Source organism: Opisthorchis viverrini (genome assembly GCF_000715545.1).
Source record: "Opisthorchis viverrini unplaced genomic scaffold opera_v5_232, whole genome shotgun sequence".
In the NCBI taxonomy this organism is placed as follows: Eukaryota; Metazoa; Platyhelminthes; class Trematoda; order Opisthorchiida; family Opisthorchiidae; genus Opisthorchis; species Opisthorchis viverrini.
In genome coordinates, this window is record NW_008751891.1 from 147,081 (window position 1) to 165,168 (window position 18,088).

General features: G+C 42.0%; 1 protein-coding gene across 1 annotated transcript in view; it reads left to right on the plus strand.

The window, feature by feature from the left end:
• Nucleotides 1-6,966: 6,966 nt before the first annotated feature.
• T265_08749 (hypothetical protein) overlaps nucleotides 6,967-18,088 on the plus strand; it is a gene marked incomplete at both ends in the record, with an annotated part of 24,282 nt that continues 13,160 nt past the window's right edge. Inside the window, 2 exons of the mRNA XM_009174638.1 lie at nucleotides 6,967-7,072; nucleotides 12,059-12,202. Of these exons, the coding sequence (XP_009172902.1) occupies nucleotides 6,967-7,072; nucleotides 12,059-12,202 (250 nt within the window). The remainder of the gene's footprint in view (nucleotides 7,073-12,058; nucleotides 12,203-18,088) is intronic.

Consider the following 18,088-nt stretch of genomic DNA (forward strand, 5'->3'; position numbering starts at 1 on the left):
ACTGCCATTTAATCACATCAGTTAATTTGAATAAGGCCTTATGATGGAAAACGGAAAGAAAAAATGGGAGAGTAACTAGGCGCTTGGGTCAGCCTTCCGGAAATATCCGCGGTAAGTACACCTGCAACGCTCAGTCAGACAGTTTGGGCAAAAACTGACAACACGAACGCCAGTGATATTCGTTAGACGCCATAGCTTTAAGTGTCTTCAAACAACATAAAGTCTTATGATGGGAGACAGAAAGAAAAAATGGGAGAGTAAATAGGCGCTTGGGTCAGCCTCCCGGAAATACCCGCGGCAAGTACACCTGCAACGCTTAGTCAGACAGTTTGGGCAAAAACTGACAACACGAACGCCAGTGATATTCGTTAGACGCCATAGCTTTAAGCGTCTTCAAACAAGCACTTGGAGGACCTCGTCTGCTAGTCCGAAACGCAAAGCACAGTTCTTCAAGATGAATATTTGTTTAATTTTCGCCTTTCCTTACACCAAGAACAGTTGAACGGCACCAGATGGCATCTAGCTTATTGCTATTCCACTGATTTCCATTAACGCCAGAGGAAAAACAGAGATCCTGTTGGTCAAAATGCACACAAAAAAAAACAATTTTGAAGAAAACAGGGGACTTTATTGCTTTGTATTCTAGGGTACTGCTGTCACTTGCGAAGTTTGAGTTTCCGGTGAAAGTAATTTATTTCAGCAAAATAGAAACCAATGATAGCTATACTGTTTGTCAGGCCTCTCCATTTTCACTGGTAAGTGTTTAGGTCACTGGAGTCTGTGAGAATAGTATTGTGCGACCATATTATCAGTGAACAATATGCGATTTAGTCGAATTCAATTGAACAAAGATTGAGATCTATCGGAAAGGTCAGATTCCTGAAAGTAACCACAAAACGCCCGGAACCTACTGAGACCCTAAAAGTTTACCAAAGTCTCAATAGGAAAGTCGACAAGCATCCAGGCCAGTCAATCATTCAATCAATTCAGCAAAAGCCGATGAGTGTTCATGCACGCCACAGAAGCCAGACCGAATGTGATCAGCGTTCAGGCATTTCATAGAAGCACGATCGATGTTGATAGGTGTTCAGTGTCAGAAAGTACCCTTTAAATAGCATGGGGCCGTTGTAACTTTTGCTCTCGCACTCGCATACACCCACTCGCTTGTTCGGAATGTAGCTATTGTGTTCTCTTCCGTGAGCTTTTTTCTCTCCGACAGGTAAGCAGTAGCTATCACAGATTGGCGAATTGGCATATATAACAAGATCGACCTAGATAAACCAAGTCAGCTAAACCACAATTAAGCGTCACACAAAACTTACTATGCTCGCTATTGTGTTTTCCTGTGGATCGAACATTGCTCTGATTACAGGACGAATCCTTGTGCTAAAAAGTAGTAGGTTCATCAACATTGATTTTGGTCTCCAAACTGAAATGTTATTTATAGGAACAATTCCAACTGACGGTGTTTTGCTTGGCTTTCGGAAGATTAGAAGTATACTCCTTTGTCACTTACGGAAAGCAGGCTTAGCGGATTTAGCACACTTCGTGACGCTTTCAATTTTGCCATTTCTTTAAATGTAGACCTTAAAAATGCAGTAGTAAACAAGCTTGTTGAAGAATTTTCCTCTTGTTTCCGTATTTTCTACCGCGATACAGCAATACAATTATTTTACACATCCATATTGGTTTTTGCTTGTTCAGCAATCATCCGACTATGCATCCGTGCTCTACTGGAAGCCCGAAAAAACAAAATTCATCTGTTTGTCATGGCCAACATAGAAGTTCCACTGTTTATGAGAATAGCTCAGGTATCGTAGATGGTGGTCGCTGACTTGCTCGCTGAGCTGGGCAATTTGGTTGCAAATGTTTCATCACAAATCGGGATGACTTCAACAAGGGTCACAAAATGGAACCCACACAGATCAAGGGTAGGGGTCATCTAAAAATCGACCAGGGTAGGAGGGTGGGGAAAAGCAAGTTCAGAGGTCACGTATTTATCGGCCAATCAGGGCACAGGTTAACATATTAACCAATGAAACCGTCCAGTCGAGCAACCAATCATGAGTAAAGGTTGGCACCAGCTAGCACGACGTATATCGAATCACAGTGAACAACAACCGATCTACCACTCCACTGAGAATGTAACCATAATTGATTTTGAAGCGTTCGCAATCAAACAAAAACCATGGAAACTTCATCGCTTGAACCGAAATTTCTCGAAATCTAGATTAAAGAAACGTTGGATTATATCCTATAGTCTGCATTGGTGTGAAACAGATCAGGGTCAGCTGCACATTGGGCAATCTATCCACGTGCCCAATCGTTATTACCCTTGTTCTACGCAACCTAGGCTGAAGCGTGCAACACTCATCGACTGAGAATCCCCTGAATGTTGACATTTTATTGACTAATGATGTCAGACATGAGCAATGCAGAGGTAAATTCGGCCAACCCGCAAAGAATTTATCAACAGTTTTGACTTGGTCAGGATTTAGGAGACAGTACGCGGAAGGAAGCCTATCGCTGTGGTGCTGATGAGAGGATGTAGCCTCCCCCCTGAAGTTCTTTTCAGACGAATCTAATGGAGTGTTTGTCCTGTAATCAAAGTCATTCTCTGTCGAAAAGCCGAGAAGCACTGTACAGACCAATTTATTCTAATTGAGAGTTACCAGCACTGTCCATCTCGCAAAACACCAGGGAGTTTCGAACTCTCAGCTAACGGTTCAACAGTGATATCGGACACAAATTGGTCTTCTGTCGTTTTATTCATAAAAATAATTTTTCTGCCAGCAGTGTGTTGTGTGTAATACGTATCTGGCAGGTTGACTTTGACAATTTACGTCAGACTCGAGTACTTTGTGCCCTTTAAAGTACAGGCTATACAATGACCTTGATAGCTTCACCAACACTATACTCACTGCCGGTAAATTTTCTTAGGATTGGTGGGCTTGTTTCGGTAGAAGTATTCAAAAGAAACGCACGGTTCTTGATAACGTTTCGTTACGTGACCCGGACGTCTCCAGACTGTTAACATGAAATCGAGTCTTGAAGGTATTCGATGCATCGAAATCCTTCTGCACCTACTGAGTCAGTGATATTTCGCGTATTTTCAGTGAGGATATGACCGTATGTTAGAAAAAGGCATTGTTCACCTGCTGAAATTCACCAACTTAGGGTTGATCTTGGTTTTGGGCAGTGGAACACTCTAGAAACCACCCGCATCTTCGCAGTAAACATCCAGTTGACTTCAAGTGAGAAGACCGATAGCTGGCTGCTAACTGCTCAGGCCTCAGGGCTGATCGAATCCGTGCCCTCGATATCACCGCTTTCCACAAATCCTCGGGTGCCTCTTCTCGTCAGCTGACAATAGGTTTACAATTTAGCCACTCTTTATCAGTTGAAACTCAACTTGACGCCTTGTTGTCTCGTACGCTATGCCGCTAGAAGGGAACATATCGACCTTACCGATTGCGTCATGTTGTGAGGAACAGCGCGGCATGTACAAATAGACGGCAAGTGAAAAATGTCAAAGTTCGTTCCGTTCCTGCACAAAATGTTGATGAAAAAGGCATCTGGTCTACGTTTCTATGAAATTACGTTTTACCTCTCGCTCTTGTTAGGTTGTCGGTCTGTTCGCAGAGCTTGGCCGTTAGTTTGCAAGCATCAATCAAGTTGACATCATCAGTGCGAGACCGAGTGGGTAAAATTCCTTCCTTCTTCCTGTGCTCATATAATTTTTAAACAGTCAAAACAGTGACTTTGACGGTCCAGGTTAATTTTCGGATATTCTTGATTCCTTCTAGACAGCGGCGTCAGCATCGACATGCTGATAGCCTTCGAAACAGACAGTGAACAGTGCAAAAAGAGTGAACAAAAAACTTGACGGCACAGGTCACCCATTGGCTTTTTAAATCCCTGTTTTGCCGCCATACCACAAACATGAAAAGTTGGTGTTTTGGAGTGAGCTTTCAATGAGTACTCTTCAATATTCACAGCGGGGAAACGTCAGGATCCCAGATCAAACGACTGCGTGTCCAGCGAGGGAAGTTGTGTGATTCTGACGAAGGGCATTTACTTCCCAGCTGAAGAGGGTGATCCCGTAGGTCTCAAATATATTTCAGCTCTTACTAGTGCAGCTCAGCCGTCTGCTGAGAGCTGTTTTTGCTGGGTGTGCTCTAACCCCACTGCTTTTTTCCAGATGGTGGTTTGATTATATTGGGATATCACCTCCGTCAATTTGTCAAATGCACGCCCGATACAAAATACTATCAGTGAAAACGAAAAATTGCTTTGAAAATGCGTTCCAATGACGTCATACTCTAGCAGTAATCGGCAAGAAAAACAGTGTGTGTGAGTATACTTTATGCCACATTTGCTCTCACTTTTGATGAATGATGGAGAGCTACGCGCGGGAAATCGGTTTACCGGCAGGTAACAAAGAAAAATAATGAAGTAGTCTACTAAAATTAAATCGTCAATTTTCGTGACATGGCATACGCAAGATTCTATCGTCAAGTGGACTGCATATTGTGACTGTGTCGTTAGTACTGCCCGTAAAACTTTGGTTAGTCTTTGGTTCCTTACGAAACACCTTTCCTTGGATTCTACCGACCTCAGGTTATCACGACAGTGATTCACATTTGCCGGAAGCTGGTCATAGTTAGCTTCACGGATGTATCAACAAAGACCATTTATACTTGTTGGTTCAAACTGGGAAATTCTTTTTGTTGTTTTAAACAATAATTTGAATGCCACACCCATACTCTTTTTAGGTGACGACCTTGATGATCAGACCTATTTGGTCAAGGAACATTGGATTGGAACCAAATTTTGGCTAAGCATTTTGATGCGAAAGTCGTAGAAATACCGAAGTAATGGCACTGCCTGTATATTGACGATTTCGAACAGCCAAGAGTCGTGTTTCTTCTTTCTGACGGCAAGATCACTTCCATAGAGTGACTGAAACGGTGCTGAAAAACTAGGCCTGAAAGGCCTCTGAATTGACTCACGGTGTCCCTGGAAGTACAACACTTCAAGAACTATGATGATGGTGCAAGACAAAAGGTTTACTTCGAAAATAACTAAAAACTCTCGGGGAGGAAAACAAAATTTGATAAGAAAAGCAAAAGATATCTCCATCATACGTGGATAGCGATTTGTGTGCCAGCACATCATTTCGGAATCTCAGTTACGGCCAACAATAACTGCAAGACGAGCCTGTCGATATTCTAGATACTGTTTGATTGTGGAGTCTCCCAGTAACACCACGCCATTGATTGGTTCACTCTGCAGAACGTTTCTCAAGTAATAATTGAATCATTGTTTCGATTTAGGCGCCAAAGTATTTTCTCCTCAGATCAGATTTTTTTCGAACCTTTACAAACTACGCTGAGCGATTAGCTAATTTAGTGAAGAACGTTTTGTACTGAAAATAACTTGGACTCATAGAGAAGTCCTAAAAAAATCAAGTTGCGAGGTGATCATTTTGGACAAAAACTTAGAGAAAATTGGCTGAGTTATCAAAGAACAAGACGAAAAAACAAGTGACAGTACGATTGATCGAAATTCTAGTTCGATACAAGAAAACAACTTAGTACGATGACAACTTGACGTGATAATTCCAGCTTCCACAGACCGGGAAATGGAGCATCTATAACTTGTGTAGTTCTTCGTTGGTGTTGTGAGGAGATTTGGGGTTTTTTGTGGAGAGTTTGTCCTGTGAGTTAAGCCAAGTTACGCTGAACAGCCGGGAAGCACTATACAGCTGTTTAATCCTTATTGGGGATCATCCGCAGTGTGCATCTGACGAAACTCCGGAGAGTCTCGAACCGGCACCCTCCTTGTTAGCTGTTTGAACATTCAACCGTGCGGCCACGAGTGGCTGGTCGGCGGTGTGATTGACTCGCACGGGGAGCCAGCCAACACGTGTGACCGCTTGATGTAGAGCCTGTGACTGAAGGATGAGCTGCGCTATATCTTGTCTGAGTGCGAATTATTCACTCTACTGATCAGCCCTCCGTGGTGAAACGGTTGTGTTCAACCTACTTGCCAGGAGGCCGTGGGTTCCAGACTCTCCGGAGTTTCCTGAGATGCGCACAGCTGATGATTCCCGAAACGGATGAAACAGCTGTGCAGTTCTTCTCGGCTTTTCAGTACAGATTGTATCTTTCTGCTTGCGGTATCTCGGGATAAGCCTAGTTGGGCAGCCTCATATTGGTACGAATTTAGCAGAGTGATGTTCAAAATTTGGTAGTAACAGAGCAGCATCCTTTCCTTTTACTCCATCGGCAGTATTCTCAACTGCTTTGGCCGATATGTTTAACTTGTGGGAAAAGTGTCTCTTTTTTCTGATGCCACAATAGTTGCTTACACAGCCGTAGAATGACCCGTTTTCCTCCTTCTAAAACTGGAGAATCGAAATGCTTTAGTCGAAGCATATTCCTGGATGTAGTTTGCCTAGGTTATCTCAGGCAGTGAAGAAAAAGCTGATGAAACATTCCGATCATAATGGTGAAAGTTGTACAAAAATCAAAGTGTTATTCTAAAAACTCCTACTTATATTATTTTACATTATATTATTATGCAAATTAATTCTCCTGTTTATTACTTGATTAACAAATATTAAGCTCGATTCAAATGTCAACATTTAGACTCAAAACCTGCTGAGAAACGATAAAATTCCCCTCAGAAATCAAACAGACTGCAACGTTTTCCGTTAGTATCAGAAAAGCTCTGAACCTTAAGATGTAGTTGCCAAAATGGCCATATTCAAACCAAACGAACAAGCAAGTTGTCTGAGAATTATTGTCCACCAGTAAAAAACGAGTCTGCTGACCAATCAAAATTTAGCGCACAAACGGACGCACGAGAGATTCCGTATATAAATATTTTTACATACATATATCTCGTTGGCAACTGAAGTGTTTTTTCGACTATGTGATGTGTCACCTCTCAGCTGCTTAGATGGTAATCGCATCAACACTTCAGTCAATGGAGAATGCAGACCAAAACGAAGCGTATGCGTACGAACTCATACAAAAAGGAATATTGACCAAGGAACAATTGGCAGGTGGGTTACTCATTAGAACTTTCATCAAATCATTGAAACGTTGATTGAAACTTGTGGCAATTCAAGTGCGAAATTATTATCCGGCTTCGGTAGATCCAAATAATTGGTCATGATATTTTTAGCTATTTTAACCTGAATAACCAGAAGTTATGTTTGACCTCCCAACAGTGACGTCCCAGAAGACAGAGTGCTCATGCCAGGAGGACGTTTATCGTCGGTGAAACTTTACTGTGGACTTTATGAAGCCAGGCTAAGCCCTAACGAGGTCAAAGAGCTTTTCTCACATCCTTTGGAGTGACGGCGAGGGCCGAATTAAAATAAAGGGGTCACGGTAGTTGGTTTTTGCTGTACTCAAGAAACTTTTGTTTTGTATGGAACCCTGGGATGTGACAAAGCCTTTTTCATGAAGAGCTAGCAGCTGGGAGTGTTTATTTTCTCAGGATTTCTAAATATTTGATAAATTCCAAAATAAAGTTTGCCCGGTCATTCAACAGACACATGATTTTCAAACAATTAGTACATAAGGTTGACGGAAACTCGGGGATTGCCCCGATCTGATGAGCCCCAAGAACAGCGAAACCGGTTGTGGGCTGTCGAAGAGTTTTCAGCAACCTTATGAAAATTAGTACACCCATTTCGTTTTACGTCTGTTTTTTTAAAAAAAACAGTGATAAATAAATGCATTTTTATAAACCTCATCCGCTTCTTCAGTGATAGCATTTAAGAAGGTTAAGTAACACCGTTAACGTGGAATTGGTGAAATTTTTCCGGAGGAAAAACGCTTCATTTTGCTAAAGAACTGCGCGAAAAAGTTGTTAGAAATGAGCAAAGAACCTATTATGGTTCGAATCATGTTTACACTCCTCACGAAAAGCGCGTTAGTAAATTGAGACAGTTTTTGCTGCAGAATGACGGCCGCAAGCGTTTTCCCAATCTTCTCACCCTATTCTGTCTGTCTACTTGGAACCCAATTTTACCCTGGGCAAAACGTTTCTGGTTGCTTAACTTGGCACAGAAACTGTAACATGTCGATGAGGTTGCCCGGTTCATGAATAACTAACTCACGGTTGAGCCAGTCCGTCAGTTCAAATCCTATTCACCCGCACGTATACCAGAGTGTCTGCACAAAATGTTTCTTGTAAACGCTCCAGGCGCACCAATTAAATGTACAATGAAGATCTCAGCAGTCCAGCTGCTGAACTTCTTGTTCCGAGTCGCTACAACTCCAGGCGTTGTAGTGAAACGTTTGAAACCAGAGCTGCGCAAACGGCTAAGATGCTGAGATCATTTAAACAAAGGAAATATCTTATTTTGTCACTTCGAAGTTTAAGATACCACCTTAAATCATGTCAATACTTCATCTATTTACTGAATCCGATGTCACTAACCAAGATGTCCTTTAGTGTTTTGCCCAGGCCGCCAAATTGTGAACTAGTTTGCTACGACCTTGAAAAATATTGCGATCAGCTGATGGAATAAGTCGATAAATTCAAATTCAGTGACTTTGCTGACATACTATTTGGGTAACCGAATAAGGGAAGCTGATTGAATCTGTCAATATCTTGCGTTTCTCCAAGTGAAAGGAACGGTGCCTGGTAATGTGTCTAAAACGTTAAAGCTTAGGTGTGTTTTTTGGCCAGCTAACTGCCGTCTGATCAACAGTCAAGAAAATTTGTCCACTCGACAGCACACGACCGCTATCACCTTCCTTGGGCTCATCAGGTAGGCGCAGTCCCAGAGTTTCCGTCAATTTTATGTTCTACTTGAAACCAAACTGGTGTGCAAATGAGTATATTTGACCAAATTTGTGTAATTTGGGTTCAGGTAACTGGGGACTGCAACTCACTGATTAGCCTCAATAACGGCGAAACTAATCATGGGTCTAAAAGGGCTTTCAAGCGCCTTATGAGTAGTGTATTACGTCTATGCGGAACATGTTTTGAGGTGTTTTAAGGTTTGCGTAATTTAGGAGGACGACCTATCTGGTGTAACAATGATCATAAACGAGAGATTCAGCTGAATTTCAGATGAGCCTCTCGCAAAACCAAATTTGTTCGCAACTGAGTGTATTTCGCTGAAATTTTCTGCTTTGAACCTATCGTGGGATCGCCACCAGCTGCTGTTCTTCTACTCATCGCGATTCCACCCAATTGTTTGTATGTGTCGGCGTGCGTTTTAAACAAAAAACATGCACTAATCGCCTGAATACTTAGTTGGCTTGAGTGTCGTTTTTACTAGCCGAAAAACTACACAGAAGCTCATCATTTGATTATACCAGTTCTAGAACCACTCCATCAGTTGCCTCCATGGCGGCAAAATAATTAGACAATTTTTTGTCTTCCATCTGCCCTGGAGGCCATAATTGCACACTTCAAAGGTATTTTTATGGAGTGAGCTTTAATGTGGCTCGGTTCGGCAAAATTCGCCATCTTTTGGTCTGTCTGACTTTGAGTAACGGACTGCAACTGGTTTTCCAGCTCACGTGACATATATGGCAAAATTAAGAAGTTTTTCAACCTGTTTGTTTCAAGTAAACACTTGTTCTTCTGAAATGGTTTCTGGAGTTTTGACAAAGAACTGTGTTGAAGAATAAGACATTTCTTGTGAGGGTGCATTCGCCAAAAAGTTGGGACAACATTTTACAAACGTTTCATTAGATGTGGACGAGCCATGCTTCGCTAACTAAAGAAGATTCTCAAGGGTTTGCACATCTGCGAAAATAATAACTAATCAAAGAAGCGTGAGTTTGTTTGACGGTATCAAAAATCCTCACTGGAGCGGATAGTCTTTACCGCAGATGTCAATTAAACAGTGTAGGCTCCTCGACAAATTCTATTATTCGTACAAGAATTTGGTTTGGAAGAGGGGCTAAATTCTTTATTTACGAGTTCATTAAATGACTATTTTGCATGAAACTGGTTGGAATTCAAGCGCCTTCCATAATTCTAGGAAGAGATTTACAGAATATGTTGATTATAATCAAGTCATTCAATTAATTTGGCTCCAAATCCAACGCAATGTTCCCAGTTTCTTCGTCGGTGTCAGCAAACAGACTAGCGCCAACGCGCGCGATAACAAGTAACGCAATTCACTTGAATCGATCGGAAATGGCGGTCATTTTAATCAGAATAAATCAAGAGACACGACAGCCATGAGAAATAACTTTGTCAAGGAAAAATAATCATCACTAGAACAAAGTGTATACCAGAAAATTTTCTTTTCAGGTCCAGAGAGCATATTCAATCGGAGCTGCGGGACTGCCTTTTTGTAAGTCGGCTGAAGTGCAGTGGAAATGATGGATGGAAAAAAGAATTACAAAAAATAGGCAAAATGCTCAAATAGCCGGCCAAACATCTTAGACAGCTTTGTGAATCAGAATGGCATCTTTTCGTGTAGTCTAAATGGTACAGTTCCAAGGAAGAAACATCAGTATACATTTGAGAGGTGTAATAGGGCAGACGGTTTACCCCTTTTGGCACGATTCCTTTGAAGCTGTATTGCCGTTTCGCAGGAGACGGAACCTACATTAAGTGGCAGCATCTACTGGGAGGTATATTGCAGGAGCGAATCCACTGTGGTCAGTTGACACTACTTATGCTGCGCCACATAGCTTGTACCTGTTTATTTTTCTACCAGATTTTGCGAAAAATATTCAAAGAACCATGTTCACCTGCATAATAAAATAGGGAAATGCAATATTCGGGATCCGATACAACGGTGCCGCTTAAGAACTGATAATTTTTTTTCTACGCGCAGAACATCCATGGTATCTGGGTACTTTTGCTCGCTAGTTCGTGGATTCTTCTTCTCGACTGGCCCCCCTATTCAATGGGTTCACTTTGTTCCAAATCGTTTAACCGATGCGTTTCTGCATACAAGCTATGGCCTGGGGAGATCATGGTGTACCCTTTTTCGGAAAAACGAAAATAACCGTTTTTTTGCGTAATGCTAAGATCTTCTTATGAACTGAGTATTCGAACAGTCTGATCTTTTATGTGTACTGGTCCGGTGACATAAACTGTCGCTCCTGGTCATTCATCAGTTGATTACGGGTACCCCAAGTTGTGGAACAACGTTGCCTCCCCTGAATGACGCGTTTTTCGAGATGCGTAGTGAAATACGATGGTTCACGAGTGTTCAAGTAAGCGTTTATATCAGTGACTACTAAAATCAACTCAGGTGTACTGATCGTCTGAATTAGGCTTTCAGGGATTCGGCCAGAAGGGAAAAGGTCGTCAAGTGAGTAGTCAATTCACCGGGTGATTCCAAGGTCAAAACAACTTGCGTTCCCCAACACAGCAGTAAATGGCACGCTGAAGGTCTGTTCTTGAGAGCCGGCCCATATTAAGCGAGGTTACTTCAAACGGTTAGCTAACTAGATGCATTCTGAAGTCGTTTACCATTCACTGGGATGGAATAAATGTACGATTTCAGAAAAGTATGTATACTGTGTCCATTCTGCAAAAACTGAAGGCAACAAAAAGTCAGTTTCGTTTGAAACATCAACGGGATGAGTAGATGAAGATTACTGACTTGTACTACTGATGAGCCGCGCGATTGGTTTGTGGTCAAAATGATTTACAATGAGCGTAAAATTATCCTTTTATTCAGTTGTTCTTTACGGGTGCTTAATGCGTGCGCTAGCAAACAGAACGCAGCGAATTTCTAAACGTCTGTTATGAGGAGGTAGTCGTTACATGAAAGGACATACAAAAATGAAATGGAAAATGTTAAAATATCAAACAAACTAATGTGAGCATTCATTCTGAGTAGTTCGTATGTCTAGTGAACGGTCAACATTTTTACGCACGCAATAAGCAGGATGCAAGAAACGTTATAAAAATCCAAATATCCGCAACCCATGTTTAACACGCCACGTTATATTTTTAGGCCAGAATGTTTATCGTACTCACTCACGTGACGTCAAACACTCCGACAACCTCGCAGTTGAGCGCAGTCACTTACGCATATTTTACACGTTTGCAGACATTCGCTGGACGTTCCACTTCTTTGACAAAAACGGAGATGGTTCGATTTCTTGCGATGAACTGGAAACAGCATTGGCCTATCTGGGACACGAAGTCTCTCAGGTGGAATTGAAACACATGATTGCGCAGGTCGATGTGAATGGTAAGTGCGTAGAATTAGACACGGAACAATCAGATTGAAGCGAGTTTTGCTTCCATCAGCCGGTGTGAGATATGGCTTTCGAGATTTATTGGGAAAAATGAAGTTTCCTAATCCATTCCGCTCCGAGAAATTAGTTTGGCGTGTAACACTGTCACAATGTTGACTGTTATTGTTCATCGCGTCAAGAAACTACCTGTTTAAAAACGGTGCCGATTGGCCTGAGAGTCGCACTTCCGGTATTATCAGCGATTCGAATCCAGCCAGATTAATTTCAGATTCAGAAGGGTATAAAATAGAAGGTCACACTTTTNTGGCCTGAGATCGCACTTCCGGTATTATCAACCAGCCAAATCCAGCCAGATTAATTTCAGATTCAGAAGGGTATAAAATAGAAGGTCACACTTTTTTTGCCAATTTTCATATCAACATGCGTACTAAACTCGTCTTTGAGGTTACCCCATATTGTTTACTGGAGAGCTTTTCAAAAGCACGCTAGACGGCAAAAGACTCTCCTGCAAAAAGCAACCACTCTCATTGCGGAGTGAATTTCGGGCAGTTTCCTCTGCCATACCAGGTTTTGAAGATGCCACCCGACCTGCAACGTAAGAACAGCCAGCGCTAGAATCTGAAGTCGAATAGTTTACATGCAGCGCAGCAGGAGTAGCTTTCAAGCAATAGTTTTTCTTTTTTTGCAAGTGTTCTTTGCTGTTCCAAGTATCAGAGCTATAATAACCTGTTTGTTTCAAAACACTATGTAGTTTACTGATTAATAATCGTTCTTACATTATACGAGTGACATATGGGATACATTACAACCACGTTCATAGTGACTTCACCATTCGGAATCACCAGACCTCCTCCATTTCGTCGGAGGTCCATGGAACATTCTAAGTGAAAATTTGCTCCCCCAGTAAATTCTTTCCTTTGTCCCGCGTTTTTACCCGGTTGGTATAAGAAATAACCTATTCTAGACTGACAGCATTTGAACACCGAATTCGCGTTGAAGGGGACCCACCGATGAACGATTAATACAACTCGTTTTTGTCTGTGGTTGTGGAACTCTCTTATGTGGGCTTGAGAATTGCAAAGACCTTTGTTAGCTACACTGCGTTCCTAAGGCTATTGACGAAGAGGCAAGTGACAATTTCAGCGGTAGCACCGGTGTAGGGGTGATGCTACTGATGGGGAGGTCTGCGAGTAGTATGTGTTGTTCGTGGAATTTCGCTTTGCGTCTCTTGAAAAGGGAAGCTCTGTTGCGGAATTTGTGGAGTCGCTTTGTAAAATTTGCTTGAATTTGAGCGAGGAATGATTGGAGTCAACGAACATCTAGGGAAGTTTAAGGTGACGCGTTCATGGGAAGGTGGATGTCCAGTTTTTGTAAATAAGATGCTAATGAGAGTTTTGCTTCCCTATCCAATGGTCTGTAACCGGTTAATTGGAATGTTCTAATAAGTAACTCTGGCAGTCAGCCTACAGATTTCTGGGCCATCTAATCGAAAGTTCCACTTCTGAGGTCGCAGAGTCAGTAGAGTTGACCGTACTGCCTCGTTTTGGAAACTGGTCAGAATTCCTGGCGTGTGTGTGTGGATTACCCTGAGGGTTTGCGAAACCTTATTAATGATTCCTGTTTTTTTTACTTTGACAGCTGTTGTTACTTTCCGGGTAGCCTTTGCCGACAATTGGGCCTCTCATATTGTGAGCGCGTTTATCTGTGTGTGCGTGTATCACAGTCTGGCACCTAAGCATCAGATGGGCAGAAGAAATGGCACCGAAAATAAGACATACCGTGTTGCCATCTCCACTTATCCTACTTTCTCTTCATGCTTATCAGAGAATACGACTGGAGGCGTGTTTTTTCGTCTGGTTTAACGACATGCATTGCCTAGTCAGGCATATCTGCAGGGACGTTTAGATTCCTAATCCCTCACAGACAAACATAATTCGTCAGCTGGTAGACCTAAATCACTATGCTGTTCTTGTCATGAAGATGACTTATCTTTGAGAGCAACGCACCATGAAAACTTGTCAGTTATGATCCTGAAGTGTCATGAGCCGAAGCCCTGAGCGTTGCGCATGTTTTCAATACGATCGGATCAATGAGAGGACCTGAACAGAGTTGATCAGTCTCTCAATGAGCAAACTCGTCTTTAAGGAATTCTGCAGAAAGTATTTTTTGCTAGCAGGTTAATGAACAGCTTCTTTGAAAAACGTTATGTCATAATGTAAGAAGACCCAGAGAAGACCAAGAAGAACTGGTTATCTCCTTGGCGTTTCCATCCAGGACCTGTGGACTTGTACCCATTTACGCCGGCGAAGTGTTGAATCACCGCACTGAGAATTATAGACTGGAGGGACACTGTGACGCGGATGAGAGCAGGGGGTCCCTCACACAGCTGGACACCGCTAACTAGCAGATCTGCCAAATAAGTTGGCACACCTCTTACTCAAATGGACTAAGTTGTATTTTCTCCCTCACGTGGGAGCACTATTTTTGCTAGACCAGCTCTAATTTACCTGGCCCACCAATAACTTACCACGACCTCTATTATCAAACGTGATTTCACCGACAGGCAAAGCCGCACTAAAAATAACAGAAAACGATGCACGATTTGCATTCACTTTAGGTTTCGAACCACCGGAATTCCTCTGGAAGGCGGTCTCACAGCCGGAAAGTCTGGGTGCATCGGTTCGCTTATTTTACCATTATACCTCATTAACCATTTTATTGGGGGCACGATGGCTCAATTTACTGACCAGACGGTCCGTGGTTCATTTGAATTCGCCTGTCTAGTCTTGGGCAACCTTGTAGTACCCCAGCGCTTGTGCTTCCTTCAGATGGCATCGCAATTGAGCACCGAAAAGGTGTTACAGCTGAACGGCACAGACACTTGTTTGAAGAACATCAGAGTTCCCGCTGGGTTCCAGGTGAGGCTCCAGTCAAAACCAAATCGGTATGCAAATGAGTGTATTTGGCGAAGTACCTACTTGTTTGCGTGTAATACGTGCATGTCCTTTGTGTGTCCATCAAGAGGATCTGCGAACTTAGAATGCCTGTGGGGGAACTACTCACAAGGTTGCTGGAAACTCTCCGACAGCCCACGACCGGTTTCGCCCTTCTTAGGGTAGGCACAGTCCTCGAGTTTTCGACAAACTTATGTTCCACTTGAACCCAAATTGGACTGGTTTTAGAGAAATACACTCATTTACAAATCGATTTGGTCTTCACGAGAGACTTGTGAACAACCAAACTGACTTGCGAATGAGTGTATTTGTCGAAAAACCTGTATTTTACCTTGGAAATTACGCGCAAAGCATTTGGTCTTTCATTTCCGAATTACTGTCTTGGTCCCCACGTGAACTTAGGCCATCTGGAGTGACATTATTCATTTATGTGGAAAAGACACATTTCGGGTATTTTTAGCCACGAATTACTCTCATCGAATTTGCAGCATATCTATCCGATGTACAGAACAGCATGTGTAAAATTTTGCGTTCAATGTGATGCTCAAAGGTATGAAAAAATTCATCGAAATTCACGACTCATGCTCTTTGGAAAACTAATGCTATTCCGGGAGTTGACATTGACGAAAATCGCACAGAACTAGGAGGTCATCGGATGCAGAAAATCACTGAAAAAGTAGTTCAATTCAGAAAATTACGCAGCGATTAGCTGAGAGCAACGTTCAGGCATAAAGTTCTGCATGCAGCCCGGACTGGCTCAAATAGTGACAACTGGATTGACGTAAAGTACAGCGCGGCATTCCATTTTGATGCCACATAAGGGAAGTTCCACACATATTCGTCCTACAGCACTTTATACAATTATTTCAGTGTCACTTTGCCTCTATCTTATAAGTCAGAAAGTAAACAACGCACTCTGAGAAAACAACAAAATGCTTCCAGAAGCATCGACAAATAATAAAAATGACCGCGTATTGCGCCACACACGGATAACTGAAGTTCCATGACAAGAGGAGGTAATGTTTATTCGAAAAAAAGCAATCGTGCTATTGGAAACTCTTCCCGCTCGCCTCAGAACGTGTTTTACTAAATACCAGCTTTTATGATTACTAGGTTTCACTTAAAAGGGGTAAAATTCCCACAGAAATCGTCAGTTCAATATTTTAATCGTTTAGGCTCCCCATTCTTTGTAGTTCAAACACGTTATGCTTATCTTCCGTCTACGGACCTCGGCGAACTGCGCCGCGTACTGCATAAAACGCACTGATCAATGACGCAACATCCTGACGCCCTAGTATTGACGGGGTGTTTTGGGAAGATTCTGTTTTATTCGTACAATCGCACAGTTTTTCGCGGTTTCATGCACTTTCGATTGATTTAGTCTGTTGACGTGACTTCGCACTATTTTCGGTTCTTGGTTGCTTGCTTCATTAACTAGTGAAGTCAAAACGGTTTGTCATTCTCCTTGCACTGTTAATTACAGCCCGTAGGTTTATCCTTCATCTCGATTCCTTGGCGTCGTATTCAGGCCTCCGAGTCCGTGACCTGGTTAGCTTGACTCCACCTTTGTGTTAAGCCTACGTCATGAGCAGAGTTTCGCCCAAAGCTAGAAAATTCGTGGACGGAAACGAATTGACTAAAAAGTCTGCAAAAATGAGGTTTTCCGAAGAGGGCGCAGAGCTGTCAGAAAATACCGCAAAAAATGTTCTTTTTCCGTAGACAACTTTTGACAGACTCACAAGTAAGCTGAATAAGATTCCATTTATCATTTGATTGAAATACGCAAAGTCAACCTATTGGATAGACGTCATACACAGGTCGGGTGTGCAAAAGAGGCTGTCTGGTTGAACAAAAACGGCAGAGCGCAACCCGATCACTTGCCTTTCCCAAGCTAATGAAAAGATGCCACATAGATTATTCTTCTTTTGTAGTTCAAAATGGTTTTAGATTTAGAGTAGGTGTGGCATGCTGAATATAGTATTCAGTAGATAAGGGCTGTTGAACAATTACAGTGACTTGTTTGCAAAATAAATGCCTCGAACGACGGTCCAGAGTGTATCTAGTAGTGTTCCAATCCATGGTTTTTCTCTAGTCCCAAAGCATTTCACACAGTCGTGGTGGAGACGTCAGACGAACTAAACTGCTCAACCAGGCGGATGAACAAGACAGCTTTCTTAATCCATAGGTTTCACGCAGGAACGATTACCAAGTTGAGGAAAAACAAATATTTGACTAAGTTTTGTCACACAGCACAAGCACCCAGAAATAAATGGTTCAATTGACTTACTACCGATGTCGATCAGCGGAGTTCACTTAAAATTAAACTAGTATGTGTTTTTCCTCGATAAATGCTGTTCATTTGGACGTGAGCTGAATAAAACAACGAATACGTCAGTTAATTAATGCGTGCTCGACAGTCAACGGTAGTTCATACAATAAAGTTGGGCTGGGCTATGTGCATGCGAACTGCTAGAAAAGTGGACAAACGTAAATCCCGTGTTCAACCCGTAATGGTGTTCTCCGTACGAGTCATTCAAGCGAATGAAAGGTGCACTGAAATATACAGTCGTTTCGTAATGAATGTTTCTGGGGCATTTAGAGAATAGTGGACGGCTTTAAAGTTCGAATCGCCAGAATAAAACATGTCGACAGTGAGAGATGAGAAATAGCCAGCTTTGAGTCGAATTGATACTTCATTTGTGACATCAATGGCATTAGACAGCACAATGTAAAATAATATAATTCAGTGAAATATAACACGATATCATATACTATAATGTGATATAACATAGTTGTGATATAACACTAATATAGTGTAATACAACATAATCTAAGAAATATGACATGGTATGATTATAAGATGAAATAAAATGAAATAAAATAATATTATATAATGTATAATATAATATAATGCAATAGGAAATA